At 39.0% G+C, this 27638-nt stretch overlaps 1 protein-coding gene across 2 annotated transcripts in view; it reads right to left on the reverse strand.

The window, feature by feature from the left end:
• zdhhc5b (zinc finger DHHC-type palmitoyltransferase 5b) overlaps positions 1-25311 on the reverse strand; it is a 42638-nt gene extending 17327 nt beyond the window's left edge. Inside the window, exons 1-3 of one of the 2 annotated variants that reach the window (XM_062044161.1) lie at positions 25133-25311; positions 11892-13192; positions 7203-7324 (exon numbers count right to left, since the gene is read on the reverse strand). In XM_062044161.1, the coding sequence (XP_061900145.1) occupies positions 7203-7324; positions 11892-12040 (271 nt within the window). In that variant the 5' untranslated portion in view covers positions 12041-13192; positions 25133-25311. The remainder of the gene's footprint in view (positions 1-7202; positions 7325-11891; positions 13193-25132) is intronic. The other variant, XM_062044160.1, reaches the window with a different exon arrangement.
• Positions 25312-27638: the final 2327 nt, after the last annotated feature.

Here is a 27638-nt window from a genome sequence, read left to right on the forward strand (position 1 = left end):
TTCCCATCTTTTACGGGCCGCCTTATGGCGACCCATCAGCGTTCCTGTTCTGTAACCCTGTACACTGTTTGTTTGTCTAATCTTGAACGGGTTTGTGCTGAAAACAAAGTTTTGTTGTACTTGTGCAATGACAATAAAGACCTATAGAATCTGAATGTATATATATATATATATATATATATATATATATATATATATATATATATATATATATATATATATATATTAGGGCTGCAACTAACGATTAATTTGATAATCGATTAATCTGTCGATTATTACTTCGATTCATCGATAAATGATCGGGTAAAAGAGACAAACTACATTTCTATCCTTTGCAGTATTTTATTGAAAAAAACCAGCATACTGGCACCATGTTGTGGACATTGGGGGTGCATCATACACCAATAATGACACAGAAATGTAACTCATCAGATCAGAACTGAATCAGATATTGTACACGTTTCTGTTGTGAATAATAAAGGATTCATTTTAGGCTGCCTCTGAATAATAGCATGAAATATTCCAGCACCTTCATAAAGTTTAGTTATACTAAAGCATCACTCAAATCTAAATAGATGTATATAGCTTTATCGGCCCGGCTACATTGATCCATTATGAAACCAACCTGAGATATTTCTGTCCGTTACGTTTATTTCGAAATTGGTAACCGTGCGTTTTCTCTCTCAAAACGGAGTCAAATGTGCCGGAGACACATTATCAGCCCCGCGTTGCAACAAAGGCATAACTTTAACGTTACTCACAAAAAAGCTGAACTCATGAATGCTTGTTGCCACTATGGACTTAAAAAGTTACGTACTCTGAGTTGTTCCCTTCATCCATGGCTCTAACATGTTTCTTCTTCAGGTGCTCCTGAAGCAATGTTGTACTTCCGTGCCATTTTGCAGGAAACGCTCTTCTTTGAAGTCTTTAAAGTGAAGTGTTGCCACACTTTTGACGACTTAGGTCGTACACTTTTCTCCATTGAAGCAATAACCTCAAGATGTTTCTCCGCTAAACTATCGGTAGTGTATTCCTGCGCCATTTTTCGAATGTTTCCAGCAAAGGAGACGGCGTCGTCACGTGAGCTGCACATGACACATCATTGGTTAGCTTACGCCACCTCATGAGACGTAGCCTCACCGCCGCTGTTTTGTACAGTTTTTGTACTTATTTTGATTATTGTTTCTCAGCTGTTTGTAAATGTTGCAGTTTATGAATAAAGGTTTATAAGACAAAAAAAAACAACAGCAAAAAAATAACCAAAAAAAAAAAGCCTCCGCACATGCGCATAGCATAGTTCCAACGAATCGATGACTAAATTAATCGCCAACTATTTTGGTAATCGATTTTAATCGATTAGTTGTTGCAGCCCTTATATGTATATATATATATATATATATATATATATATATATATATATATATATATATATATATATATATATATATATATATATATATATATACTCCTCGCGCACTAATTGACTGAAAGAGCACGCACTTGGCGCGATGATGTCATGTTATGGATGGAAAAAAGCATTTTTAGACAATATGATTTGCCTGAGCGGCTAGTAGACCCCGAGAGTAACAAACGCTTGCCTTCTTGCCTTTCCATTAAGAACAAAAAATTAGTTTTTGTATAAGTTTGCTGGTTTCAAGAAATGTAATGTAGAGCGCATGTCATTATGTCAAGATAATGGCACTAGCATTTACCGTATTTTCTGCACTATAAGGCGCACCGGATTATGAGGAGCACCTTCAATGAATGGCCTATTTTAAAACTTTGTTCATATATAAGGCGCACCCCATTATAAGGCGCATAGAATAGACGCTACAGTAGAGGCTGGGGTTACGTTATGCATCCCGTAGTTGCGAGACCTGTTGTGGCTCAATAATGGTCCATATATAAGGCGCACCGGATTATAAGGCGCACTGTCAGCTTTTGAGAAAATTGAAGGTTTTTAGGTGAGCCTTATAGTGCGGAAAATACGGTATTTAATTTAAGAATATTTTTCAACATATTGAGAAAAAAGGTCTCTTTTTTTTTTCTATCCAGAAAAGTGCACTTGTTATTAGTGAGAATATACTTATTTTAAGGTATTTCTGGGTTCATTGAGGTTAGCTAATTTTACTTGTTTTTCAGATAATTTTCCTTAGTTCAAGTAAAATACCCCTAATTTTTGTATTTTTGTTTTCTTGTTTTTGAACACTGACTTTTTGCAGTGTGGTATTCTCTCTTCACTCTTTTCAACAAGTCAACGTTAAAGAGACTTCAGCAGACGGTGCACCAAGACCAGCCCACATTACCCCCGTTTTATCCAGTCTTCATTGACTTCCAGTCAACGTCCGCATAGAGTTTAAGATTTTAGTCCTGACTTTCCGTGCGTAGCATGGCGGGGCCCTTCAGTACATAACTGACTTGTTATGCCCATACTCTTCAGGGTCTTCAGGCCAGGGCCTTCTAAAGATCCCAAAAACGTATTCTAAAACCCTGGCATTACAGGCTATAGCTCTCAAACTCTGGAACAACTTGTACCAGTCCCTCCGTGATCTTGACCGTGTTGACACTTTTAAGAAACATTTGAAAACTTCTCTTTTTAGTAAAGCTTTTAGTTAATGCACCTCTTAACTATCATTTTAATCACCTCTGTATGATGTTGCCCCTGTTTTTTTTAATTGAATTATTTTACTTCACCTATGTTTTGTGATTCTATCTGTGAAAAGCGCTTTATAAATAAAACGTACTTACTTACTTACTCCCCTCAATAAACCGCACCACCCCAGTGCCCGCAGCACTCATGCATCCCCAAGACCGTGACGCTACCACAGCCATGCTTGACTGTACAGTTGTGTTCAAAATAATAGCAGTCCCACATCACTAGCAAGATAAATCACAGTTTTTGTTAGAATGTCAACTTCTACACTGCAAATAAGTTTCTAGAAGGTTTAGTAAAGGTATAGAAAACCAACAGACCCAACAGGAATGATGTGCATGCTGCTGATTCTGTGAAACTGAATCATTTACTGAAAGGGGCGTGTTCAAAAAAATAGCAGTGCTGCGTTCCATAAGTGACATCATTGATTATGTGTAAAAAAAACATGTTAAACAAGTGGCCCTTATTTTAGGATCAAGGCAACTGACGCTGCATATGCTGGCTGTGCATTTGTCCTTGGAAAAACTGTGTAAAATGGGTCGTTGAAGACACTGTTCAGAAGAAGAGCGTTCTTTGATTAAGAATTTAATAAAAGAGGGGAAAACCTATAAGGAAGTGCAGAAAATGATAGGCTGTTCAGCTAAAATGATATCAAACACTTTAAAATGGCAGCCAAAACCAAAAAGACGAGGAAGAAAAAGAAAAACGACTATTGAAATTGTTGGGAGAATAACCAAAATGGCAAAGGCTCAGGCAATGATCAGCTCCAGGAGGATCAAAGAAGATCTAAGATGGCCTGTGAGTACTGTAACAATCAGACCACGTCTATGTGAAACCAAGCTAGCAGAAAGAAGCTCCCGCAAAGTCCCATTGTTTAAAAAAAAGACGTGTGCTGAAGCTGTTACAATTTGCCAAAGAACACATTGACTGGCCTAAAAAGAAATGGCGTCAAATTTGGGGACTGATGAGAGTAAGATTGTTCTTTTTGGGTCTAAGGGCCACAGACAGTTTGTCAGGCGTCCTGCAAACACTGAATTCAAGCCCCAGTACACAGTGAAGACGGTGAAGCATGGTGGTGCAAGCATCATAATATGGCGATGTTTCTCGTACTATGGTGTTGGTCCTATTTATCGCATACCAGGGGTCATGGATCAGTTTTAGTACATCAGAATACTGGAAGAAGTCATGTTGCCGTATGCTGAAGAGGAAATGCCCTTGAAATGGGTGTTTCAACAAGACAATGACCCCAAACACACCAGCAAGCGAGTAAAATCATGGTTCCAGACAAACAGAGTTCAAGTAATGGAGTGGCCAGCACAATCCCCAAACCTAAATAAAACTTGTGGGCTGACATAAAGAATGCTGTTCATGAGGCAATACCAAAAAATGCAGAGGAATTGTGGAACGTAGTACAATTGTCCTGGGCTGCAATACCTGTCGACTCCATGTGCCACAGATGTGAAGCAGTTATCAGAAACCGTGGTTATGCAACTAAATTATAGTTAATAATTCTAAGGAAAGTTGAATCTGCAAGCCTTTCTTAGTTCATACAGTACATTTGAGTTTTGTAAAGAAATATGTCAACACTGCTATTTTTTTGTTTTATATTTCTTGACTTTCTTTCAAATATTGTCAAATTGAATTACTTTTTCCAATGTTGTGGCTTTGAAATAGAATGTGCAGTCTCTCCAATGCATTTGTGTTCATTAAAATACAATTTATTTGAAGAATTTTGAGGTTTACACACCTTTTTAAACACACTGCTATTATTATGAACATAACTGTACATAAGATACAATTATCTATTTACTTGTGTTGCCATCTATTTAGACAACAATGGCTGCATAATAAGCCATTTCCGTGGATAAAAAAAAAAAAGCTTTACAAGCTGTACACTGACTACTCTACGCTATATCCAAAATTAATTCATACAGCATTGTGTCTTGAGCAGACCTGGGCAAAATACGGCCCATTAAGATTTTCAATCCGGCCCACCGGACGTTCTACATCATTTTTCAGACCTTTAACATCAAAACTGTATTTGCCATTATGATGTGCAGTGCTGTTTTTGAATGAACGTAAGTCTTGAACTATAGAAAGTAATTCAATGGTCGAAATCTGCCCTTTTGAGTGTTATAGGAGTTATTACGGTAATCTACGTCACAGCAGCTCAGACCAGGAACTAAGCAGAGTGGGCGGGGTTTGTTTTCAGAGCAGCCAGCCCCAAACGCATGTGTCAGGAACAGATGCGGAAGCAGATTTTTACAACAAATTCCTGCATAAAAGTGATAATATATCATATTGTAGGTGTTTATTACACTTTGTATTCATATTTTGCTGTTTGTTACATTTTTGTTGTGTTTTGCTTGATTGTAAAAGATACACAACTATGGAGGAGCTGGTCTGAGAAGTAAAAGATGTTCATATGTTGTTAATATTCAGTGTTTTATTGTTCATAGTTAATATTGTAAATTCCACGTAAAAGAGGAGCGACGTTCAAATGTTGTTAATATTCCGTGTTTTATTCTTCATAGTTAATATTGTAAATCCCACTTTCTTTATTTTCATGTACATTTTGGGTGTCCCATTCAGTCAAAAACTGAAACATTCCATTCCGTTTTTTTGAGGCGGTCTGTCATAAGGTTTTTGGAACTCTATCGGACATTGTGACTTTTTGTATTAGTGTTCCAGAAAAAAAGGGACCCAAACACACATACTGTACAGCAGATGTTTTACAGCTAAATGTGCATATATCATTTATACACATACACATTGGCCCCCCCTAGACACATTTTTTTCTCTCAATGTGGCCCCAGAGTCAAAATATTTGCCTAGCTCTGATCTTGAGAATGGTTGCTGAAATGTAAGTGCAGGGATATGATGAAACTTTATTCATCCTTAGTGCGTTTGCCCATAGGGCAATGAAGGTTCCAATAGCAGCAAAGACCATATGCAGTAGTCAGCACAATAGCAGCACAGCTCACAGAGTCATCAGGTAAGAGATAACAATAGAATAATAAAGTATGAATTATTCATTTAGTTATTGCACAATGTCCATGTACAAGGGGTGTAACGGTACGTGTATTTGTATTGAACCGTTTCAGTACGGGGGTTCCGGTTCGGTTCGGAGGTGTACCGAACGAGTTTCCACACGGACATATTAAGTAGCGTAACGCACGTTGTGTAAACAATGCACACTGAGGCACAACACACGGCATGCTAGCAGCTAACGGGCTAGGATAGACTGACCATACGTCCTCTTTTTACCGGACATGTCCTCTTTTGCGGAGCTGTCAGGGCGGAGTTTCTTAAATGCCTCAAATGTCCGGCATTTTGAGTTAGGGTTGCGTGTATTTTCAATGTACTTTCAGGGTTAAGAAGGGGTTAAAAACAAAACAAATTGTGCGCGCAGCAGCATTGGTGAGGGAGGAGCAGAGACAGAGAGAGAGAGAGAGAGAGTTATGATAAACGTGCATGTGTCGCCAGGCTCTGCTTTTTATCCATAGATTTAACACATTTAATTTTTTATTATCTACAGCAGGGGTGTCGAAAGTGTGCCCCGGAGGCCATTTGCGGCCCACAGCTAATGTTTTAAAGGCCCACGGCACATTCTAAAAATACTATTAAAATAAACAAAAACATAACAAAAGTGAAATAAAAAAGCTTAAAAGGTTAAATGTAATTTAGAAAAAGTTGCAATGTTGACTAATAAAACAAAGCTGTTTTTTTTCTTTCAAACAGTCATTGCTCAAAACATAATATTGAATCAAAATCAATGTTATTATGAATTATTGACCTATCCAAGGTTCCCATTACTTCACATCAAATATTCCACTAAGAAAAATATTTTTGGTGGAAGATTTTGCAAATTTGGTAAATAAATAACCCAAAAATTTATATTTTGTTGTTTTCTTACTGTACCGAAAATGAACCGAACCGTGACCTCTAAACCGAGGTACGTACCGAACCGAAATGTTTGTGTACCGTTACACCCCTACCATGTACCCATCTCCATCTGCCCTCCATGCCTATCTCTCCCTTCCACCTGGTGAGGCGTTATATAATGGCACGGATCACAAAGGAGTTTTTGACGCTGGTTTTAAGTAGTCACTTTTGACAGATTAGGTAAAATATTGGGGTAGCCTGACTAAAACACGGCTTTTTCTCACTAAAGTAGAGTGCTAAAAACAGCAGAGCGCTCCAGTAATTTTGACAAAATTAATAGCATAGACTCTTCCGTAGTGGACGCTGGTTCTCAGGAATACACTAAATAATCAATGAAGGGAGAAGTCTGAAACCCCACGGTTCTTAGCTTTCTGGAAATATGGCCCCCAAAACAATTTAGTTGAATATCCCTGATGTACCCCACCTTGAAGTGGACCAGACTAAGTATGGGAGTATGGCACAACGGTTTATACTATAGCAATGTGACTGTAAAGGTCACGGCAAAGGCTGTTCCCACATTGTATTGCTTCCAGTGCAGCAACCTAAATAGTGGGCATACAGTACACTAGTAGTTACGTAACCTCATTTGCAAAACCGGGTTTACCTCGAGGGAAGATTCCAGGATCCATAAAGGTGGCCATGCAGAAGTTGGCCAGGGTGAAGAGGAAGATCACGGCCATGTAGATGGGAATGACGGAGGACAAATACTCAGACAACCACGGGCATCTAAAAAATAGTAGAAAAAATAAATTTTGACTAGGGTTGCAAAATTCCGGGAATATTCAAAGTTGGAAACTTTCCATGGGAGTTAACGAGAATTAACGGGAATTAATGGGAATAAACATTGACTGCAACATGCTAGATCTTGCAGCATGATTATTAGCTAAAACAACCTGATTTAATGCAAATTCAGTCGAATTTCAACCCTGCACTGTGCATTCCTCCATCACAAGTGCAGTGCATTCTTCCATCACATGCACATATAATTCCCAGCATGCTACACACTACAGCAGGGCTATTGAGGCCACACTAGTATTTGAGCCCAAGGACTGGTAAGTTTTGATGATATTACTGGGGTAAATATATTTGATGTATGGTATTTAAGTGTAATAGAGGTGTAATTTCTTGTTACTGTATGACTGTAGACGACTCCAGCAGACTTCCACTCAAGCTAGCTAGCTGTTCCTGTACTTGTTAAATGATTTTGGGGCCAACATCTCTAGCTAGCTAAGTTTATGTACCACCACCAGTCTCATAATGAACTGAAAATATTTCTCCGTTAGCCATGATGCTAATTTTCTCTATGTTAAATCCCATTCATTTGTGCTAACAACGTTAGCGATCCGAATTTACCTTTTTTGTGATGGATAAAGTTCAACTAGCAAACACTGAATCAAAAGGTGTAGTTTCCTCTGCCTTCTGTTCTGCTAGCCATTCTGTTGTCATACAAGAATTTAGTTTATAGTTTGATTTAGCATGCTGATTGACTGTTCATTTATTCATCTAGCTTATTTCTATTCATTTGTCCATCAGAAAATATTTTTAAAGACTACACCAATTGTTTAGCTGACCATTTATATCTGCGTGTGGCATTGCATTAGTGTTTTACAAGAATACATAAATACAAACAGAGTAATTTCCCCCCAACCATGAATTGATTAACGTGGACCCAGACTTAAACAAGTTGAGAAACGTATTTGGGTGTTACCATTTAGTGGTCAATTGTACGGAATACGTACTGTACTGTGCAATCTACTAATAAAAGTTTCAATCAATCAATCAAAACCAATGTAGGCGGAAAGCCGGTGTACATTTTCAAATACAGTGCAAAGAGCTACGTCAAAAATGCCACAAAGATGCAGCAGCATATAGACAAGTGCCCAATAATATATCATTATGGCAATTCCCCATTCATTCCCAAACCGTATTTTTCGGACTAAAAATCGCAGTTTTTTTCATAGTTTGGCCAGGGGTGCGATTTATACCCTTGAGCGATTAATGTGTGAAATGCTTAACACATTAGCGTGAAATATCAAATAATATTATTTCTCTCATTCACGTAAGAGACTAGACGTATAAGATCTCATGGGATTTAGCAATTAGGAGTGACAGATTGTTTGGTAAACGTATAGCATGTTCTATATGTTATAGTTATTTGAATGACTCTTACCATAATATATTACGTTAACATACCAGGCACGTTCTCAGTTGGTTATTTATGCCTCATATAACGTACACTTATTCAGCCTGTTGTTCACTATTCTTTATTTATTTTAAATTGCCTTTCAGATGTCTATTCTTGGTGTTGGCTTTTATCAAATACATTTCCCCCAAAAATGCGACTTATACAGTGCGACTTATATATGTTTTTTTCCTTCTTTATTATGCATTTTTGGCCGGTGCATCTTATACTCCGGAGCGACTTATAGTCCGAAAAATACGGTATATTCCCATTAATTCCCATGGACGATGTTCAACTTTGAATTATCAAAAAATGGTCAATATTTCCAAACTTCCCGAGCTTAACTTCCCGTGGTAAATTGCCGGAAAGTTTCTGGAAATTTACCGGAAACTTTCCATCCCTTTGCAGCCCTAATTGTGACATAACGTCAAAAGAGCAGTTCTATCTCAGGCAGAATGCAGACGTTAATGCAAATCATTCAGAATGTATACCGTATTTTTCCGATTATAAGTCGCAGTTTTTTTCATAGTTTGGCCGGGAGTGCGATTTATACCCTGGAGCGACTTATGTGTGAAATTATTAACACATTAGCGTAAAATATCAAATAATATTATTTAGCTCATTCACGTAAGAGACTAGACGTATAAGATTTCATGGGATTTAGCGATTAGGAGTGACAGATTCTTTGGTAAACGTATAGCATGTTCTATATGTTATAGTTATTTGAATGACTCTTACCATAATATGTTACGTTAACATACCAGGCACGTTCTCAGTTGGTTATTTATGCCTTATATAACGTACACTTATTCAGCCTGTTGTTCACTATTCTTTATTTAAAATTGCCTTTCAAATGTCTATTCTTGGTGTTGGCTTTTATCAAATAAATTTCCCCAAAAAATGCGACGTATACTACAGTGCGACTTATATATGTTTTTTTCCTTCTTTATTATGCATTTTCGGCCGGTGCTACTTATACTCCGGAGCGACTTATACTCCGAAAAATACGGTATATTCCCATTAATTCCCATGGACGATGTTCAACTTTGAATTATCAAAAAATGGTCAATATTTCCAAACTTCCCGAGCTTAACTTCCCGTGGTAAATTTCCGGAAAGTTTCTGGAAATTTACCGGAAACTTTCCATCCCTTTGCAGCCCTAATTGTGACATAACGTCAAAAGAGCAGTTCTATCTCAGGCAGAATGCAGACGTTAATGCAAATCATTCAGAATGTATACCGTATTTTTCCGATTATAAGTCGCAGTTTTTTTCATAGTTTGGCCGGGAGTGACACTTGTGATTTAGGGCTATATAAATAAACATTGATTGATTGATTGATTGATTGAGTGCAATTTATACCCTGGAGCGACTTATGTGTGAAATTATTAACACATTAGCGTAAAATATCAAATAATATTATTTAGCTCATTCACGTAAGAGACTAGACCAGGGGTCGGCAACCCGCGGCTCCGGAGCCGCATGCGGCTCCTTGACCACTCTGATGCGGCTCAGCTACATGCATGCCGACCCCCTCGATTTTCCCAGGAGACTTATGGATGTCAGTGTCTCTCATAGACTACTCCCAGGGAAAAATAATCCTATTAACACTCTAATTACTATATAAAGGGCGTGCCCTAATTGCACTGCAGTAATTGTCCTCTATAGCATTTACATACAGCATGCCAGTTCAGCCACATGTCGCATGTTGTTATTACTTGCGCACATAGGAGACAGCAAAGCATACTTACTCATCAGCCACACAGCTTACACTGACGGTAGCCGTATCAAACAACTTCAACATTGTTACGTTACAAATATGCGCCACACTGTGAACCCACACCAAAAAAGAATGAAAAACACATTTCTGGAGAACATCCCACTGTAACACAACATAAACACAACACAACCATTACCCAGAATCCCATGCAGTCCTAACTCTTCCGGTCTACATTATACACCCCGCTACCACCAAATCCCCCCACACATCAACCCCCCCCCCTCTTCGTGGTTGGTTGCGCGGAAGGGTTAGGGCTGCATGGGATTCTGGGTATTGGTACCGTCAGTGTAAGATGTGTGCCTGCTGAGTTAGTAGCCTTGCTGTCTCTTACGTGAGCAAGCTAGAGCTGCATTCCACTTGTGGCCGAGCAGGTACACTGATTGGGCAGACTGTAGAGGGCGCCAAATATAGTGTCATCACGCTCTGATATTCGGGAGTCTCCCGGGAAAAATGAGAGGGTTGGCAAGTGTGACGCAAGCGACATTCATCCAAAACTCGCGGGCTGCACTAACATCCAATTCCCACATTAAAGTGCGTGCCGGTGCGTGTGTCGGAGACCCTTGGTTAACATAGCACAAAGCATGTAAGCTTTGTATGCGGTGTTTTTCATTTTAAATTTTAAAAACATTTTTGTGGCTCCCATTACTTTCTTTAATGTGTGAAACTTGCCAAAATGGCTCTTTGAGTGGTAAAGGTTGCCGACCCCTGGACTAGACGTATAAGATTTAATGGGATTTAGCGATTAGGAGTGACAGATTCTTTGGTAAACGTATAGCATGTTCTATATGTTAGTTATTTGAATGACTCTTACCATAATATGTTACGTTAACATACCAGGCACGTTCTCAGTTGGTTATTTATGCCTTATATAACGTACACTTATTCAGCCTGTTGTTCACTATTCTTTATTTAAAATTGCCTTTCAAATGTCTATTCTTGGTGTTGGCTTTTATCAAATAAATTTCCCCAAAAAATGCGACGTATACTACAGTGCGACTTATATATGTTTTTTTCCTTCTTTATTATGCATTTTCGGCCGGTGCGACTTATACTCCGGAGCGACTTATAGTCCGAAAAATACGGTATATTCCCATTAATTCCCATGGACGATGTTCAACTTTGAATTATCAAAAAATGGTCAATATTTCCAAACTTCCCGAGCTTAACTTCCCGTGGTAAATTTCCGGAAAGTTTCTGGAAATTTACCGGAAACTTTTCACCCCTTTGCAACCCTAATTGTGACATAACGTCAAAAGAGCAGTTAATGCAAATCATTCCGAATATATAATAACAATGTGCACCACTTCATTTGTGAATATAGGGAAAACTCACGTGAAGCAGAAGAACAAGGAGGTGGATCCGACCAGGAAGGTGGTGGCCGCAGACACCGGGACATAGCGGCTGGGTCGGAAAGGGCGGGGAGGAGCAGAAACTTGGCCGCCCGCTCCTCCCCCAACACCTCCGGTGTTGGCGCACGGCATCAGAGACAGAATAAAGGGAGAAAGACCAAGCCAGGTGTCCACTGTCTACCTATTTTAAAAGCTGCTCTAGGGGGTCAAAATGACAAAAACTGTGTATTTTTGGGAGAGGCCATTGCTATAATTTCAAAAATAAGCACGAGGCTAAGCAGCATATGAATGGAAACCGTTTCTAACAATTTCCCAGCACTACAATACTTACTCAAATATATTTTTTTTATCTCACATAATACACTTTGACTTGCATAAATATAAAATGTTCTGTGCTGAATTATAATTTAAGCGTAAAAAAGCAGGGGTAGCAATATGATACAAAAATAAGTGTAGGAAATTCATAAATATTTTTGCATGGCTTCAATGGTATTGTTTGGTGCAAAAATGTTATTAGGTGCTAACACTGCTGCACAAACTTGAGCAAGGTCTGCAAAACACTTCAAACTCAAATTAATTTGAATCGCTGTGCTTGAGTTCTGATTATCTGCTTTGCAGAAACAAATATATCGATCTCAATGTAAGGGAGCGGGGAAATTAAAGACTGGCGGCATAGAGCAGAAGCACATCGAGGAGAAACAGGCAGGGGATTGAGCACAGCAGCTGCTGATGACTTCTGTGATTGTCCCGAAGGGGCTTATTCAGGCACTGGGTGGGTGGAAGAAAGTGAGGATGGTTGATGGCTGCAAGCGGGACGCTTCCACACTTCTGAAGCAGCCGTATACAACTCAACAATGATTGTCTTTTTTTGTTTCTTTCTTCAAAATCAAAGAAAACTATGACGGTGTCTTTGAAAGTTTAAAAAAATAAGGCAGAACCTCGCCTGTGGACTTATAAAACTCCAGCCAAGTCCATGTTAGATCCGTTCTTTCAGTTTGTGTGTTAATGTGGCAACAAAAAATCAAATAAAAAATCAACTCATTCCAAAAAGAAGCCATGTGCACGTCACTGCGGTGTCACTGCAGGCGGCCAAGCCCGGATGGAGAAACCTCTCCCACCTCCAGATTCTCTGCACGTAGACCTCCTCTCCCATTGTTTGGCTTTTAAACACAGACATCTGCAGGAGTCTGATGCATGGTAGTTTTTGTTTTGTTTTTTTACTTTTTTTTGTCCCTCCCGATTTATATTTGTCCACAGCTTGTGATGTCAGATTGTAGGATGCCCCTGTAAAAAACAAAAAACAACAACAAATATCAGCTTAAATAGCAATGTGCCTATTTGCTGCCTTTATTCCTCCTTCAGTAGACTCGTCTTCTAAAAATTAAATATCCAATCCACAAAAGTGACCAGTGTTGTTTTGATTTATCTATTGAGATGTTTTGTTTTTTTTCAACACTTCTCTTTCTTTCACACAAGAAGTAAACTAAATTTCAACATGTGCAAGTTATGGTTGAATGAATTATCAGTAAAATAAACAGAGAAAGAATAAGATTAAATATAGATAAGCTTTGCTTCTTCCTACTTCTTTTCAAAGATATGTTAAATCCAGCAAGTGGAACCATTGCAGATATATTTATAAAACAATCTTGCCTTCTTTCATACTTCAGCCAAACGAGCCATTTGGAATTTGCTTGTACCATGACGTTTTTCGTATAATAATAATAGCTTTCACTGTTATGCTGATGACAGCCAACTCTACATGCCCCTAAAGCTGACCAACACGCCAGATTGTAGTCAGCTGGAGGCGTGTCTTAATGAAATTAAACAATGGATGTCCGCTAACTTTTTGCAACTCAACGCTAAGAAAACGGAAATGCTGATTATCGGTCCTGCTAGACACCGACATCTATTTAATATTACCACCTTAACATTTGACAACCAAACAATTACACAAGGCGACTCGGTAAAGAATCTGGGTATTATCTTCGACCCAACTCTCTCGTTTGAGTCACACATTAAGAGTGTTACTAAAACGGCCTTCTTTCATCTCCGTAATATGGCTAAAATTTGTTCCATTTTGTCCCACACCTGCGGTCCCCTCCCAGGTTTCTCATTGTCATCTCATTGGGTTGAGTTTTTCCTTGCCCTGATGTGGGATCTGTCGTTGTGGCTTGTGCAGCCCTTTGAGACACTCGTGATTTAGGGCTATATAAGTAAACTTTGATTGATGATCGATCATGCGCCTTATTTCACATTGACTAACCTTATAAATAAGACTTATATTAGCATGTATAATGTTTTAATAAATTAACACAGGCGTTATTAAGACTGCTTAAATTAATATAGTATATACTTTAATTGTACTGTATTTAAACAATCCTCTCTTTGTAAATCATGATAAACAAATGAGTCAATCAGAAGTAATATTGTATTAGCTGGTTGCAAAATATGCGTCAATAACAGTGGCGGGCCGTGCATTTCCCACCTAGGCCTTCAGTGATGTCCTGTGTCCAATGATTACCTCTCAAAATACCATCATTTATGTCACCACGTGACCATTGCTGGAGAAATACTATACAGGAACACATTTACGCACTACTGGGCATTGAATCACCATTCAAAAATCAACAAACATCAGCAATTTTAAACATATTTTATGTGGTACTGTCAAAATTAAAATAGCAAAAAACATATTAAACGTGAAAACCTAAGGAAATAAAATATCTGAAATCACAATTTCTAAAACCCATTCGAGCTTCCGGGGTTGGCCGACACGGTCTCACAAGATGTAGTTTCTCTTGAAATATTCTTCTTGAAAATGGCCTTGCAAATATATGTGTTGTCTTGTCTAATCATAAAAAATGCAGATGAGGCATGTTGGCTGACTTTTTAAAGATTACGGTACTTCACAGCGTGCTCATCAAAACATCCAGCTGCCGGCATGTCTACATTCAACCTAAACGGGGCTACTGCATGTTACCTAGCTCATAACATCACAATATATATCTGCCTTAGACCTGCTAGAAGGCCTTACTGACAACAGCTTGTGATCTGATTGGCTATCGCAATTTGTGTCCGTTCACTTACAGTGCACAGACGCCTGCATTGTTGATTCTAAAGACCTCGGCAAATTTTGTACAGCATGGCAACATAAGTTAGCTGAATTTTGATTGGATAAAAACTCTATAACCTAAAAACAACGCTGCAAGGAGCATAATATGACATGAAGAGAATATGAATACTTTCACATATTTAGGGCAAGTACATTAAAAAATACTTTAATCTTTAATTATGATCGTGATTTCTGGTTATGTTAGGCCAGGAGGAGGTCTTGCTGGCCCTGATGGCACACCACTGGTCAATAATGTTACAAAACAACGTTGGACAATGCAGTAACGATCACATTACTTTATCTCAAAAGTACGAGATCGTTATACGTACGTTTCTTTGAAAAAAACAACAACGAAAACAGGGCATAAATAACCTTTACCTACGTTTTTAAAAGACACTTAGTTTGAGATTTTTTTTAATTTTATAAACCTTTATTTATAAACTGCAAAATTTACAAACAATCGAGAAATAATAATAATCAAAATAAGTACAAAAACAGTACAAAACAGCGCCCAGAGGTTGTAAACTCAATAAAGTAACTAAAATAGAATGCAATATATATATATATACAGTGTTTCCCATAAACTGCCAAGATACCTGTGGCGGTGGGGGCGTGGCTATGGGCGTGGTCACCATGACATCATTGAGTAATTTGCATAATTTACTACAATGATATGATTTTCTCTAAAAAGGCTCAAAAATTGTATACTTACTAATTAATAATAACAGTTATGTTTTAAACGTCCATCCATCCATCCATTTTACAATATAATTACAACACTTTATGTACATATTCATATACAGATTTGAACAATAAGTTATTCACTGAAATATATTTATTAATTGTGGTTCTTACAAAAAATATATCTTATAAAAATATAAAAGCTAAAATGTCTCTTAAAGCTCTGCCCCTTTAATTGGTGCATACTAAATAATTTCACTTTAGCCTACTACTACAACCACATTATTTACCAGCAACATAAAGTGAAACAGAGGCAGAGGTGTCCTGCCACAGTCAGTAACAAATAAACAGAAAACAGTAGTGGTGGTAGATAGACACAAAGCTTCATCAAACATCTGATCCACTGAACAAAGAGCTCCAAAAATCTTGATCCTACACTTCTCTTTTGTAAAGTAAATCTGAACAGCCGATATGGGCATCTACATCAACTATATGATTTGCCTGAGAAGCTTGACAGGACACAAAAAATAATAATAATAAAAAATAAAATAAAAAATAAAATAAAAAATAAAATAAAAAATAAAAATTTTTGTGGTGGCCTTAATTCTTTCGTGGCGGGCCGCCACAAATAAATGAATGTGTGGGAAACACTGATATATAACAAAGTGCAAAGCCATAGGCTCACACAAGTTCAGTAAATGATTTACAATTTGGAACACAGCATCATCGTTTTCACAGCGTTTTGGTTGTTAGAGGTAGAGAGTGTTTTAACGTAGAGTTCTAATTCTTTTTTAAAGGCACAAAAAACAGGTCGGGTATTGAGAAACTTACATTTATGAATATAAAACTTATAATGAGGTTGCAAAAGGTAAAATTCCTTTTCAAATTTGTTTTCATACAGTGTAAATCCAAATAGCACATCTTTAAAACAAAGCACACATTTGTCATGAATATTGTCCAGGATGAAAGGACAGATGCCTGCCATAGTGATGGAGTGCTTTCACAAGTCTAAAACAGGTGGTAAACAGTCTCTGGATGCATGTTACATAAGGTGCAGGTAACATCAATGTCCTTCTTGTATCTAACCATCACAGTCTTTACAGGGTAATAACCAGGAATGATTTTAAAATATCACTCTTTGACTTTTTTGGTAAGTAAATAGCTGTTAGGAAGGGACCATGTTTTGACCCAGCAGATGTCATTCACAACATTATTCCAGAGCGCAATTACATAGGAGACAGACACACAATCATTTTGGAATAAGCTGCGGATTTTTCTGTTATTTTTCTGATCAAAGCAAGGTTTCTCCACAGGAGTGTCAAGTGGATCATTCACCATTTTTACAGCAGAAAGAGGAGATGAGTAAGCCCTGCACAACATAACAACACCTGTTGGAATGGCATTAAATACAATGGAAAATTGTTTGGGAGTCACAGGGAACTTAAAGGCCTACTGAAATGATTTTTTTTTATTTAAACGGGAATAGCAGATCCATTCTATGTGTCATACTTGATCATTTCGCGATATTGCCATATTTTTGCTGAAAGGATTTAGTAGAGAAAATCGATGATAAAGTTCGCAACTTTTGCTCGCTGATAAAAAAGCCTTGCCTGTACCGGAAGTAGCGTGACGTCACAGGAGGTAATATTCCTCACAATTTTCCTTTGTTTACAATGGAGCGAGAGAGATTCGGAGCGACAAAGCGACAATTACCCCATTAATTTGAGCGAGGATGAAAGATTCGTGGATGAGGAACGTTAGAGTGAAGAACTAGAGGCAGTGCAGGACGTATCTTTTTTCGCTCTGACCGTAACTTAGGTACAAGCTGGCTCATTGGATTCCACACTCTCCTTTTTCTATTGTGGATCACAGATTTGTATTTTAAACCACCTCGGATACTATATCCTCTTGAAAATGAGAGTCGAGCACGCGAAATGGACATTCACAGTGACTTTTATCTCCACGACAATACATCGGTGACACACTGAGCTACTGAGCTAATGTGATAGCATCGTTCACAAATGCAGATAGAAACAAAATACATAAATCCCTGACTGGAAGGATAGACAGAAGATCAACAATACTATTAAACCATGTACATGTAACTACACGGTTAATAATTCTCAGCCTGGTAAAGCTTAACAATGCTGTTGCTAACGACGCTAAGGCTAAATTAGCAACTTAGCAACCGGACCTCACAGAGCTATGATAAAAACATTAGCGCTCCACCTACGCCAGCCAGCCTTCATCTGCTCCTCAACAGCCGTGCTCACCTGCGTTCCAGCGATCGACGGCGCGACGAAGGACTTCATCCGTGGGTTTGGCGGCTAGCACCGGCTAGGCGTCTGCTATCAGGGTAAGTAGTCCTTGTTGTGTTGCTACAGCCAGCCGCTAATACACCGATCCCACCTACAACGTTCTTCTTTGCAGCCTCCATTGTTCATTAAACAAATTGCAAAAGATTCACCAACACAGATGTCCAGAATACTGTGGAATTTTGTCGAAGAAAACAGAGCTCTGTGTATTGTGTCCAAACACTTCCGTGGACCTCGCGACGTCACGCGCATACGTCATCCTCCAAAGGCGTTTTGAACCGGAAGTTCCCCGGGAAATTTAAAATTGCACTTTATAAGTTAACCCGGCCGTATTGGCATGTGTTGCAATGTTAAGATTTCATCATTGATATATAAACTATCAGACTGCGTGGTCGGTAGTAGTGGGTTTCAGTAGGCCTTTAAAATGGTTGAGAAATTCTTGGTAATTAAAAAGTTTACCTTCCTTATTGAAGAGTTAACTCACTAAAATAATATCATTCTTGAACCAATTGTTGAGGAAAAGAGATTTCCTTTTGTAACATATGTCTTTATTGTTTCAAATGAAGTATTTCGTAGGTGAGAAATTGCACTTGTATATAAGAGAGCATGCCAGAAGGGCTTGTTTGTGGAAGTTTGAAAGAGCAACTGGAATCCTATCAATGTTGCAGTTACACAATAACATATATTTTAGGCCTCCAAGGTTAGAAAATACATGATGAGAAATGAAGTTCCAAATTGAGGTAGGGTCTTTCAAATAGTGTCTTACCCAATTCATCTTGAAAGTGTTGGTTAGTGTAGTGAAATGCAGAAAGTTTAGACCACCCTGATTGTAATTGTTCATTAAAACAGATTTCTTAATATATCAATCAATCAATCAATGTTTATTTATATAGCCCTAAATCACAAGTGTCTCAAAGGGCTGCACAAGCCACAACGACACCCTCGGTACAGAGCCCACATATATATAATGAATTTTGTTTTTCCAAATAAAGTCAACAAGTATTTTGTCAATAGTCTTACATATTTTTTGGTTAACATCTAAAGAAATAGCCGCATACGTAAGCTTGGAGATACCTTCTGCTTTGGAAAGCAAGGTTCTGCCTTTTAAAGATAAATCTCTCTGTCGCTATTGGTTAAATCTTTTCTTAGTTTTTTCAACAATTGGAGTAAAGTTTAAGACCGATCTAGAACTCTGATATTTAGTGATAAGCATTCCTAAGTAATTAATACTATCCTTAATTGGAATTTTACATATAGACATCACTTCACAGCCATTGGTTCACACTTACTCACATTCAAACAGAGACCAGAAGCCAAAGATTCACAATGATTCACATCCAAGGCAAGAGGAATTTGAGAAGAATCCTTTAAAAAGAGTGTTGTGTCGGCTGATAGTTATTTCTCTGTCTAATATAGAGATCCCCTTTAAACAACTGGTTTTTATATATATATGAACCGATAACAATTGGGTGGCTAACAAAAATAAATACGGAGAAATGGGACATCCTTGCCGTATCCCACATTTTAATTCGAACCTTGGAGATGTACCAGATTTTAGCTTTAGCGAGCTATTACCATTGCAGTACAAAGTCTTGATTGTTTTGCGGAAAAAATTGCCCAAGCCAAATTTGTCAAGTGTCTTGAAGAAAAATTCATGTTCGATCGAGTGAAAAGCTTTGTAGAAGTCCAAGAAAAGAAGGAAGCCTTCATCATTAATGACCTCTGAGTAATCCAGTATGTCAAGTACAAGCCTGATATTATTCGATATGTGCCTCCCTCTCATAAATCCTGACTGTGTCTCATCAATTATGTCATCCATAACCAATTTGAAACGTTTAGCAAAAATAATAGCTACAATCTTATAGTCATTGTTTAGAAGGCTAATTGGACGCCAATTATCAATGATTAGTAAATCTTTGTTTGGTTTGGGTATAAGGGTAATGAGGCCTTGTGTTAAAGTTGGAGGAAGGGCATCTGTATTAATACTTTCACAAAACACTTCCAGTAGGAAGGGAGCTAGCTCTTCTGAAAATATTTTATAGAATTCAGATGCAACACCATCCACTCCAGGAGATTTGTTATTTTTAAACTATTAATTGATTCCACTATTTCCTTGAGACAGATTGGACGGTCACAGAATACTTGGTCAGCTGGTTAGTTTGAGATTTTAAAGTTCGAAATTCGGCTGTTCGACGTCACTAAAAAAAACAGCAGAGGGCAGATGCCGTCAAGCGGTTTGTCATGCTGCCATAAAGCCGTCGCCAATTGCTGCAAAAACTAAAGGACGTAAAGAGCGACGTTGGTGGGTTTAAATTGCAGAAACGACACCTAGAACACTCCATGTATTAGAAATGTTATGAACATGACATTTTACTATATCTAGATTCGACATAAGTGACAAGATTTTAAAAAACTAAAACTTGTCGGTGCGGTGCGAACCCGCTGAAAACGGATCCGGATGAGCGTTGTAATCTGATCGTTAGGACACGCCCATTTTGCAAAGCAGCAAATTATATCCACGATGGACTGGAATCTCACACTATTATGTTAGATCCACTATGGACTGGACTCTCACACTGTTATGCTAGATCCACTATGGACTGGACTCACACTATTATGTTAGATCCACTATGGACTGGACTCTCACACTATTATGTTAGATTCACTATGGACTGGACTCTCACACTATTATGTTAGATCCACTATGGACTGGACTCTCACAATATTATGTTAGATCCACTATGGACTGGACTCTCACTATTATGATAGATCCACTATGGACTGGGCTCTCACTATTATGTTAGATCCACTATGGACTGGACTCTCACACTATTATGTTAGATCCACTATGGACTGGACTCTCACACTATTATGTTAGATCCACTATGGACTGGACTCTCACAATATTATGTTAGATCCACTATGGACTGGACTCTCACACTATTATATTAGATCATAAAAACTGCCATGAAGATCACTGGCTGCTCTCTCCCCTCCCTAGATGAACTGTACAGTGCCAGGTGCCTCAAAAAGGCCCAAATCATCATAAGGGACCCATCTCACCCTGGAGATAAACTTTTTGAACTGCTGCCCTCGGGCAGGAGATACAGGACAATAAAATGCCGGACAAACCGATTTAAGAACACTTTTTACCCGAGAGCAATAGTGTTGCTGAACACAAGACAATAATGACTGTGCATGTGAGCTGTGTGCTTGGTATTTTTATGTATTTTAATATATTTATCTATGTTCTTATGTTTTTATGTGTTATTATGAATTTGCACTAAATTAGTTTGGAATACAATTTCGTTGTACAATGTACAATGACAATAAAGATATATTATATTCTATTCTTCACACTATTATGTTAGATCCACTATGGACTGGAGTCTCACACTATTACGTTAGATCCACTATGGACTGGACTCTCACACTATTATGTTAGATCCACTATGGACTGGACTCTAACACTATTATGTTAGATCCACTATGGACTGGACTCTCACACTATTATGTTAGATCCACTATGGACTGGACTCTCACACTATTATGTTAGATCCACTATGGACTGGACTCTAACACTATTATGCTAGATCCACTATGGACTGGACTCTCACACTATTATGTTAGATCCACTATGGACAGGACCCTCACACTATTATGTTAGATTCACTATGGACTGGACTCTCACAATATTATGCTAGATCCACTATGGACTGGACTCTCACACTATTATGTTAGATCCTCTATGGACTGGACTCTCACAATATTATGCTAGATCCACTATGGACTGGACTCTCACACTATTATGTTAGATCCACTATGGACTGGACTCTCACACTATTATGTTAGACCCACCATGGACTGGACTCTCACAATATTATGTTAGATCCACTACGGACTGGACTCTCACACTATCATGTTAGATCCACTATGGACTGGACTCTCACTATTATGTTAGATCCACTATGGACTGGACTCTCACACTATTATGTTAGATCCACTATGGACTGGACTCTCACAGTATTATGTTAGATCCACTATGGACTGGACTCTCACTATTATGTTAGATCCACTATGGACTGGACTCTCACACTATTATGTTAGATCCACTATGGACTGGACTCTCACAGTATTATGTTAGATCCACTATGGACTGGACTCTCACTATTATGTTAGATCCACTATGGACTGGACTCTCACACTATTATGTTAGATCCACTACGGACTGGACTTCCACACTATTATGTTAGATCCACTATGGACTGGACTCTCACAATATTATGTTAGATCCACTATGGACTGGACTCTCACAATATTATGTTATATCCACTATGGACTGGACTCTCACACTATTATGTTAGACCCACCATGGACTGGACTCTCACAATATTATGTTAGATCCACTACGGACTGGACTCTCACACTATTATGTTAGATCCACTATGGACTGGACTCTCACACTATTATGTTAGACCCACCATGGACTGGACTCTCACAATATTATGTTAGATCCACTATGGACTGGACTTTCACACTATTATGTTAGATCCACTATGGACTGGACTTTCACACTATTATGTTAGATTCACTATGGACTGGACTCTCACACTATTATGTTAGATCCACTATGGACTGGACTCTCACAATATTATGTTAGATCCACTATGGACTGGACTCTCACTATTATGTTAGATCCACTATGGACTGGACTCTCACACTAATATGTTAGATCCACTATGGACTGGACTCTCACACTATTATGTTAGATCCACTATGGACTGGACTCTCACACTATTATGTTAGACCCACCATGGACTGGACTCTCACAATATTATGTTAGATCCACTATGGACTGGACTTTCACACTATTATGTTAGATCCACTATGGACTGGACTTTCACACTATTATGTTAGATTCACTATAGACTGGACTCTCACACTATTATGTTAGATCCACTATGGACTGGACTCTCACAATATTATGTTAGATCCACTATGGACTGGACTCTCACTATTATGATAGATCCACTATGGACTGGACTCTCACTATTATGTTAGATCCACTATGGACTGGACTCTCACACTATTATGTTAGATCCACTATGGACTGGACTCTCACAATATTATGTTAGATTCACTATGGACTGGACTCTCACAATATTATGCTAGATCCACTATGGACTGGACTCTCACACTATTATGTTAGATCCACTATGGACTGGACTCTCACAATATTATGCTAGATCCACTATGGACTGGACTCTCACACTAATATGTTAGATTCACTATGGACTGGACTCTCACAATATTATGCTAGATCCACTATGGACTGGACTCTCACACTATTATGTTAGATCCACTATGGACTGGACTCTCACAATATTATGCTAGATCCACTATGGACTGGACTCTCACACTATTATGTTAGATCCACTATGGACTGGACTCTCACAATATTATGCTAGATCCACTATGGACTGGACTCTCACACTATTATGTTAGATCCACTATGGACTGGACTCTCACAATATTATGCTAGATCCACTATGGACTGGACTCTCACACTATTATGTTAGATCCACTATGGACTGGACTCTCACAATATTATGCTAGATCCACTATGGACTGGACTCTCACACTATTATGTTAGATCCACTATGGACTGGACTCTCACAATATTATGCTAGATCCACTATGGACTGGACTCTCACACTATTATGTTAGATCCACTATGGACTGGACTCTCACTATTATGCTAGATCCACTACGGACTGGACTCTCACACTATTATGTTAGATCCACTATGGACTGGACTCTCACAATATTATGCTAGATCCACTATGGACTGGACTCTCACACTATTATGTTAGATCCACTATGGACTGGACTCTCACTATTATGCTAGATCCACTATGGACTGGACTCTCACTATTATGTTAGATCCACTATGGACTGGACTCTCACACTATTATGTTAGATCCACTATGGACTGGACTCTCACAATATTATGCTAGATCCACTATGGACTGGACTCTCACACTATTATGTTAGATCCACTATGGACTGGACTCTCACTATTATGCTAGATCCACTACGGACTGGACTCTCACACTATTATGTTAGATCCACTATGGACTGGACTCTCACAATATTATGCTAGATCCACTATGGACTGGACTCTCACACTATTATGTTAGATCCACTATGGACTGGACTCTCACTATTATGCTAGATCCACTATGGACTGGACTCTCACTATTATGCTAGATCCACTATGGACTGGACTCTCACACTATTATGTTAGATCCACTACGGACTGGACTATCACACTTTTATGCTAGATCCACATCTCCGGTCCCCTCCAAGGTTTCTCATTGTCATCCCATTGGGTTGAGTTTTTCCTTGCCCTGATGTGGGATCTGAGCCGAGGATGTCGTTGTGGCTTATGCAGCCCTTTGAGACACTCGTGATGTTAGGGCTATATAAGTAAACATTGATTGATTGATTGATATCTAGATTCGACATAATACGTGACAAGATTAAACAAAACAAAAAAACCCGGATCCGGATGAGCGTCGTAATCTGATCGTGAGGACACGCCCCTTTTGCAAAGCAGCAAGTCGCGTCGCGACCACCCACTCTTGACACGCGTGGGCATCATCTCGTCACTATAATGGATGTTAATCCCCCAAAAATGTCACCGTCGCCCCAACATGTTACAGTAACATTTCACAAGCTAGGGGGGCTCACGGCTAGGCGGCTAAAGTGCCTCGTAGGTGTGTTTTGACGCCTAATGGTGTCCAAAAAAAAGGTGCCTTTAGTGGCGTGTGTGCGCCATGTTGTGGTACATTAGACCTGGCGTCCAACACCAGGCCATCATCAACATTCATGCTTATATCGACATTTAACCCCCGTAGGAATAAAGGAATGTGTTTAAAAAAAGGCTAAATCCGCTCAATTATTCGTCGTCTTCTCTGCCAAAGTTAGTGTCGAGCAGCTAACGGGAGTTAGCATGGAAACCTTCCACATCCTCCATTACGTGTCGTTACGCCCAAAATACACGCCGCGAATTCTAGGCAAGGGAGGGAGGGGGGGAAAAAAAGCCACACGTACCTGAAATATCCTTCCCCGTTGGTGGTTTTGAAGTGTTGGGGTGTGAGCACTGTCGGTCCCCGCCTCAGTTAGCCGCTAGCACGCCGCGTAGCTCGCCTAGGCCGACATCGGAATCCCGGAAAAGGTCCATTGTGTGGTCGTCCTCTCAGGTGGGGCGGGGAGCCAATCAGAGCGCGGGGGGGGCGTGGCCTAGAGGACAGCTCAGATCAGGATATAGATAGGGAACTGAAGAGAGAAATAAACCTAATTACCTCACAAATGACTGACTTTTAGTGTAATTAAATAACATACAGACTACACAAAGTCAAATTAAAGTATATTGATAGACTTAGTTAAAGTTCAAGTTAAAGGCCTACTGAAATGCGATTTTCTTATTCTATGTGTCATACTTGATCATTTCGCGATATTGCCATATTTTTGCTGAAAGGATTTAGTAGAGAACATCGACGATAAAGTTCACAATTTTTGGTCGCTGATAAAAAAAAAAAAAGGCTTGCCTGTACCGGAAGTGGCGTGACGTCACAGGTTGTGGAGCTTCTCTTTCTATGCCACATCAATGTGGAATGCGCTCCCAACAGGTATAAAAGAAAGGGCATCTCTATCCTCCTTCAAAACCGCAATAAAAGTTCACCTCCAGGCAGCTACAACCCTAAACTAACACCCTCCCCGGATTGCTAATAATCAAATGTAAACAATCAAATGCAGATACTTTTTCTTTTTCTTATGCCTTCTGATCTCTCTCTCTCTCTCTCTCTCTCTCTCTCTCTCTCTCTCTGTCCACTACTTGATGTCCATATCCTACCCCCCACCCTCCCTCCACACCCCTGATTGTAAATAATGTAAATAATTCAATGTGATTATCTTGTGTGATGACTGTATTATGATGATAGTATATATGATAGTATATATCTGTATCATGAATCAATTTAAGTGGACCCCGACTTAAACAAGTTGAAAAACTTATTCGGGTGTTACCATTTAGTGGTCAATTGTACGGAATATGTACTTCACTGTGCAACCTACTAATAAAAGTCTCAATCAATCAATCAATCCTCACATCTGCACATTGTTTACAATCATGGCCGCCAGCAGCGAGAGCGATTCGGACAGAGAAAGCGACAATTTCCCCATTAATTTGAGCGAGGATGAAAGATTCGTGGATGAGGAAAGTGAGAGTGAAGGACTAGAGGGCAGTGGAAGCGATTCAGATAGGGAAGATGCTGTGAGAGGCGGGTGGGACCTGATATTCAGCTGGGAATGACTACAACAGTAAATAAACACAAGACATATATATACTCTATTAGCCACAACACAACCAGGCTTATATTTAATATGCCACAAATTAATCCCGCATAACAAACACCTCCCCCCTCCCGTCCATATAACCCACCAATACAAATCAAACACCCGCACAACACACTCAATCCCACAGCCCAAAGTACCGTTCACCTCCGCAAAGTTCATACAGCACATATATTTCCCCAAAGTTACGTACGTGACATGCACATAGCGGCACGCACGTACGGGCAAGCGATCAAATGTTTGGAAGCCGCAGCTGCGTACTCACGGTACCGCGTATCCAACTCAAAGTCCTCCTGGTAAGAGTCTCTGTTGTCCCAGTTCTCCACAGGCCAATGGTAAATCTTGACTGTCATCTTTCGGGAATGCAAACAATGAAACACCGGCTACGTGTTTGTGTTGCTGCAGCCGGCCGCTAATACACCGCTTCCCACCTACAGCTTTCTTCTTTGCTGTCTTCATTGTTCATTAAACAAATTGCAAAAGATTCACCAACACAGATGTCCAGAATACTGTGGAATTTTGCGATGAAAACAGACGACTTAATAGTTGGCCACAAGGGTGTCCCAAAATGTCCGCTACAATCCGTGACGTCACGCGCAAACGTCATCATACCGAGATGTTTTCAGCAGGATATTTCGCGGGAAATTTAAAATTGCACTTTACTAATCTAACCCGGCCGTATTGGCATGTGTTGCAATGTTAAGATTTCATCATTGATATATAAACTATCAGACTGTGTGGTCGGTAGTAGTGGCTTTCAGTAGGCCTTTAAAGTATATTGATAGACTTAGTTAAAGTTAAAGTTAAAGTACCGATGATTGTCACACACACACACTAAGTGTAGGGATGTCCGATAATGGCTTTTTGCCAATATCCGATATTGTCCAACTCTTAATTACCGATACCGATATCAACCGATACCGATATATACAGTCGTGGAATTAGCACATTATTATGCCTAATTTGGACAACCAAGTATGGTGAAGATAAGGTACTTTTTTAAAAAATTTATAAAATAAATAAGATAAATAAATTTAAAAAAAATTCTTGAATAAAAAAGAAAGTAAAACAATATAAAAACAGTTACATAGAAACTAGTAATGAATGAAAATGAGTCAAATGAACTGTTAAAGGTTAGTACTATTAGTGGACCAGCAGCACGCACAATCATGTGTGCTTACGGACTGTATCCCTTGCAGACTGT

The sequence above is a fragment of the Entelurus aequoreus genome, linkage group LG04 (genome assembly GCF_033978785.1).
Source record: "Entelurus aequoreus isolate RoL-2023_Sb linkage group LG04, RoL_Eaeq_v1.1, whole genome shotgun sequence".
NCBI classification, from domain to species: Eukaryota; Metazoa; Chordata; class Actinopteri; order Syngnathiformes; family Syngnathidae; genus Entelurus; species Entelurus aequoreus.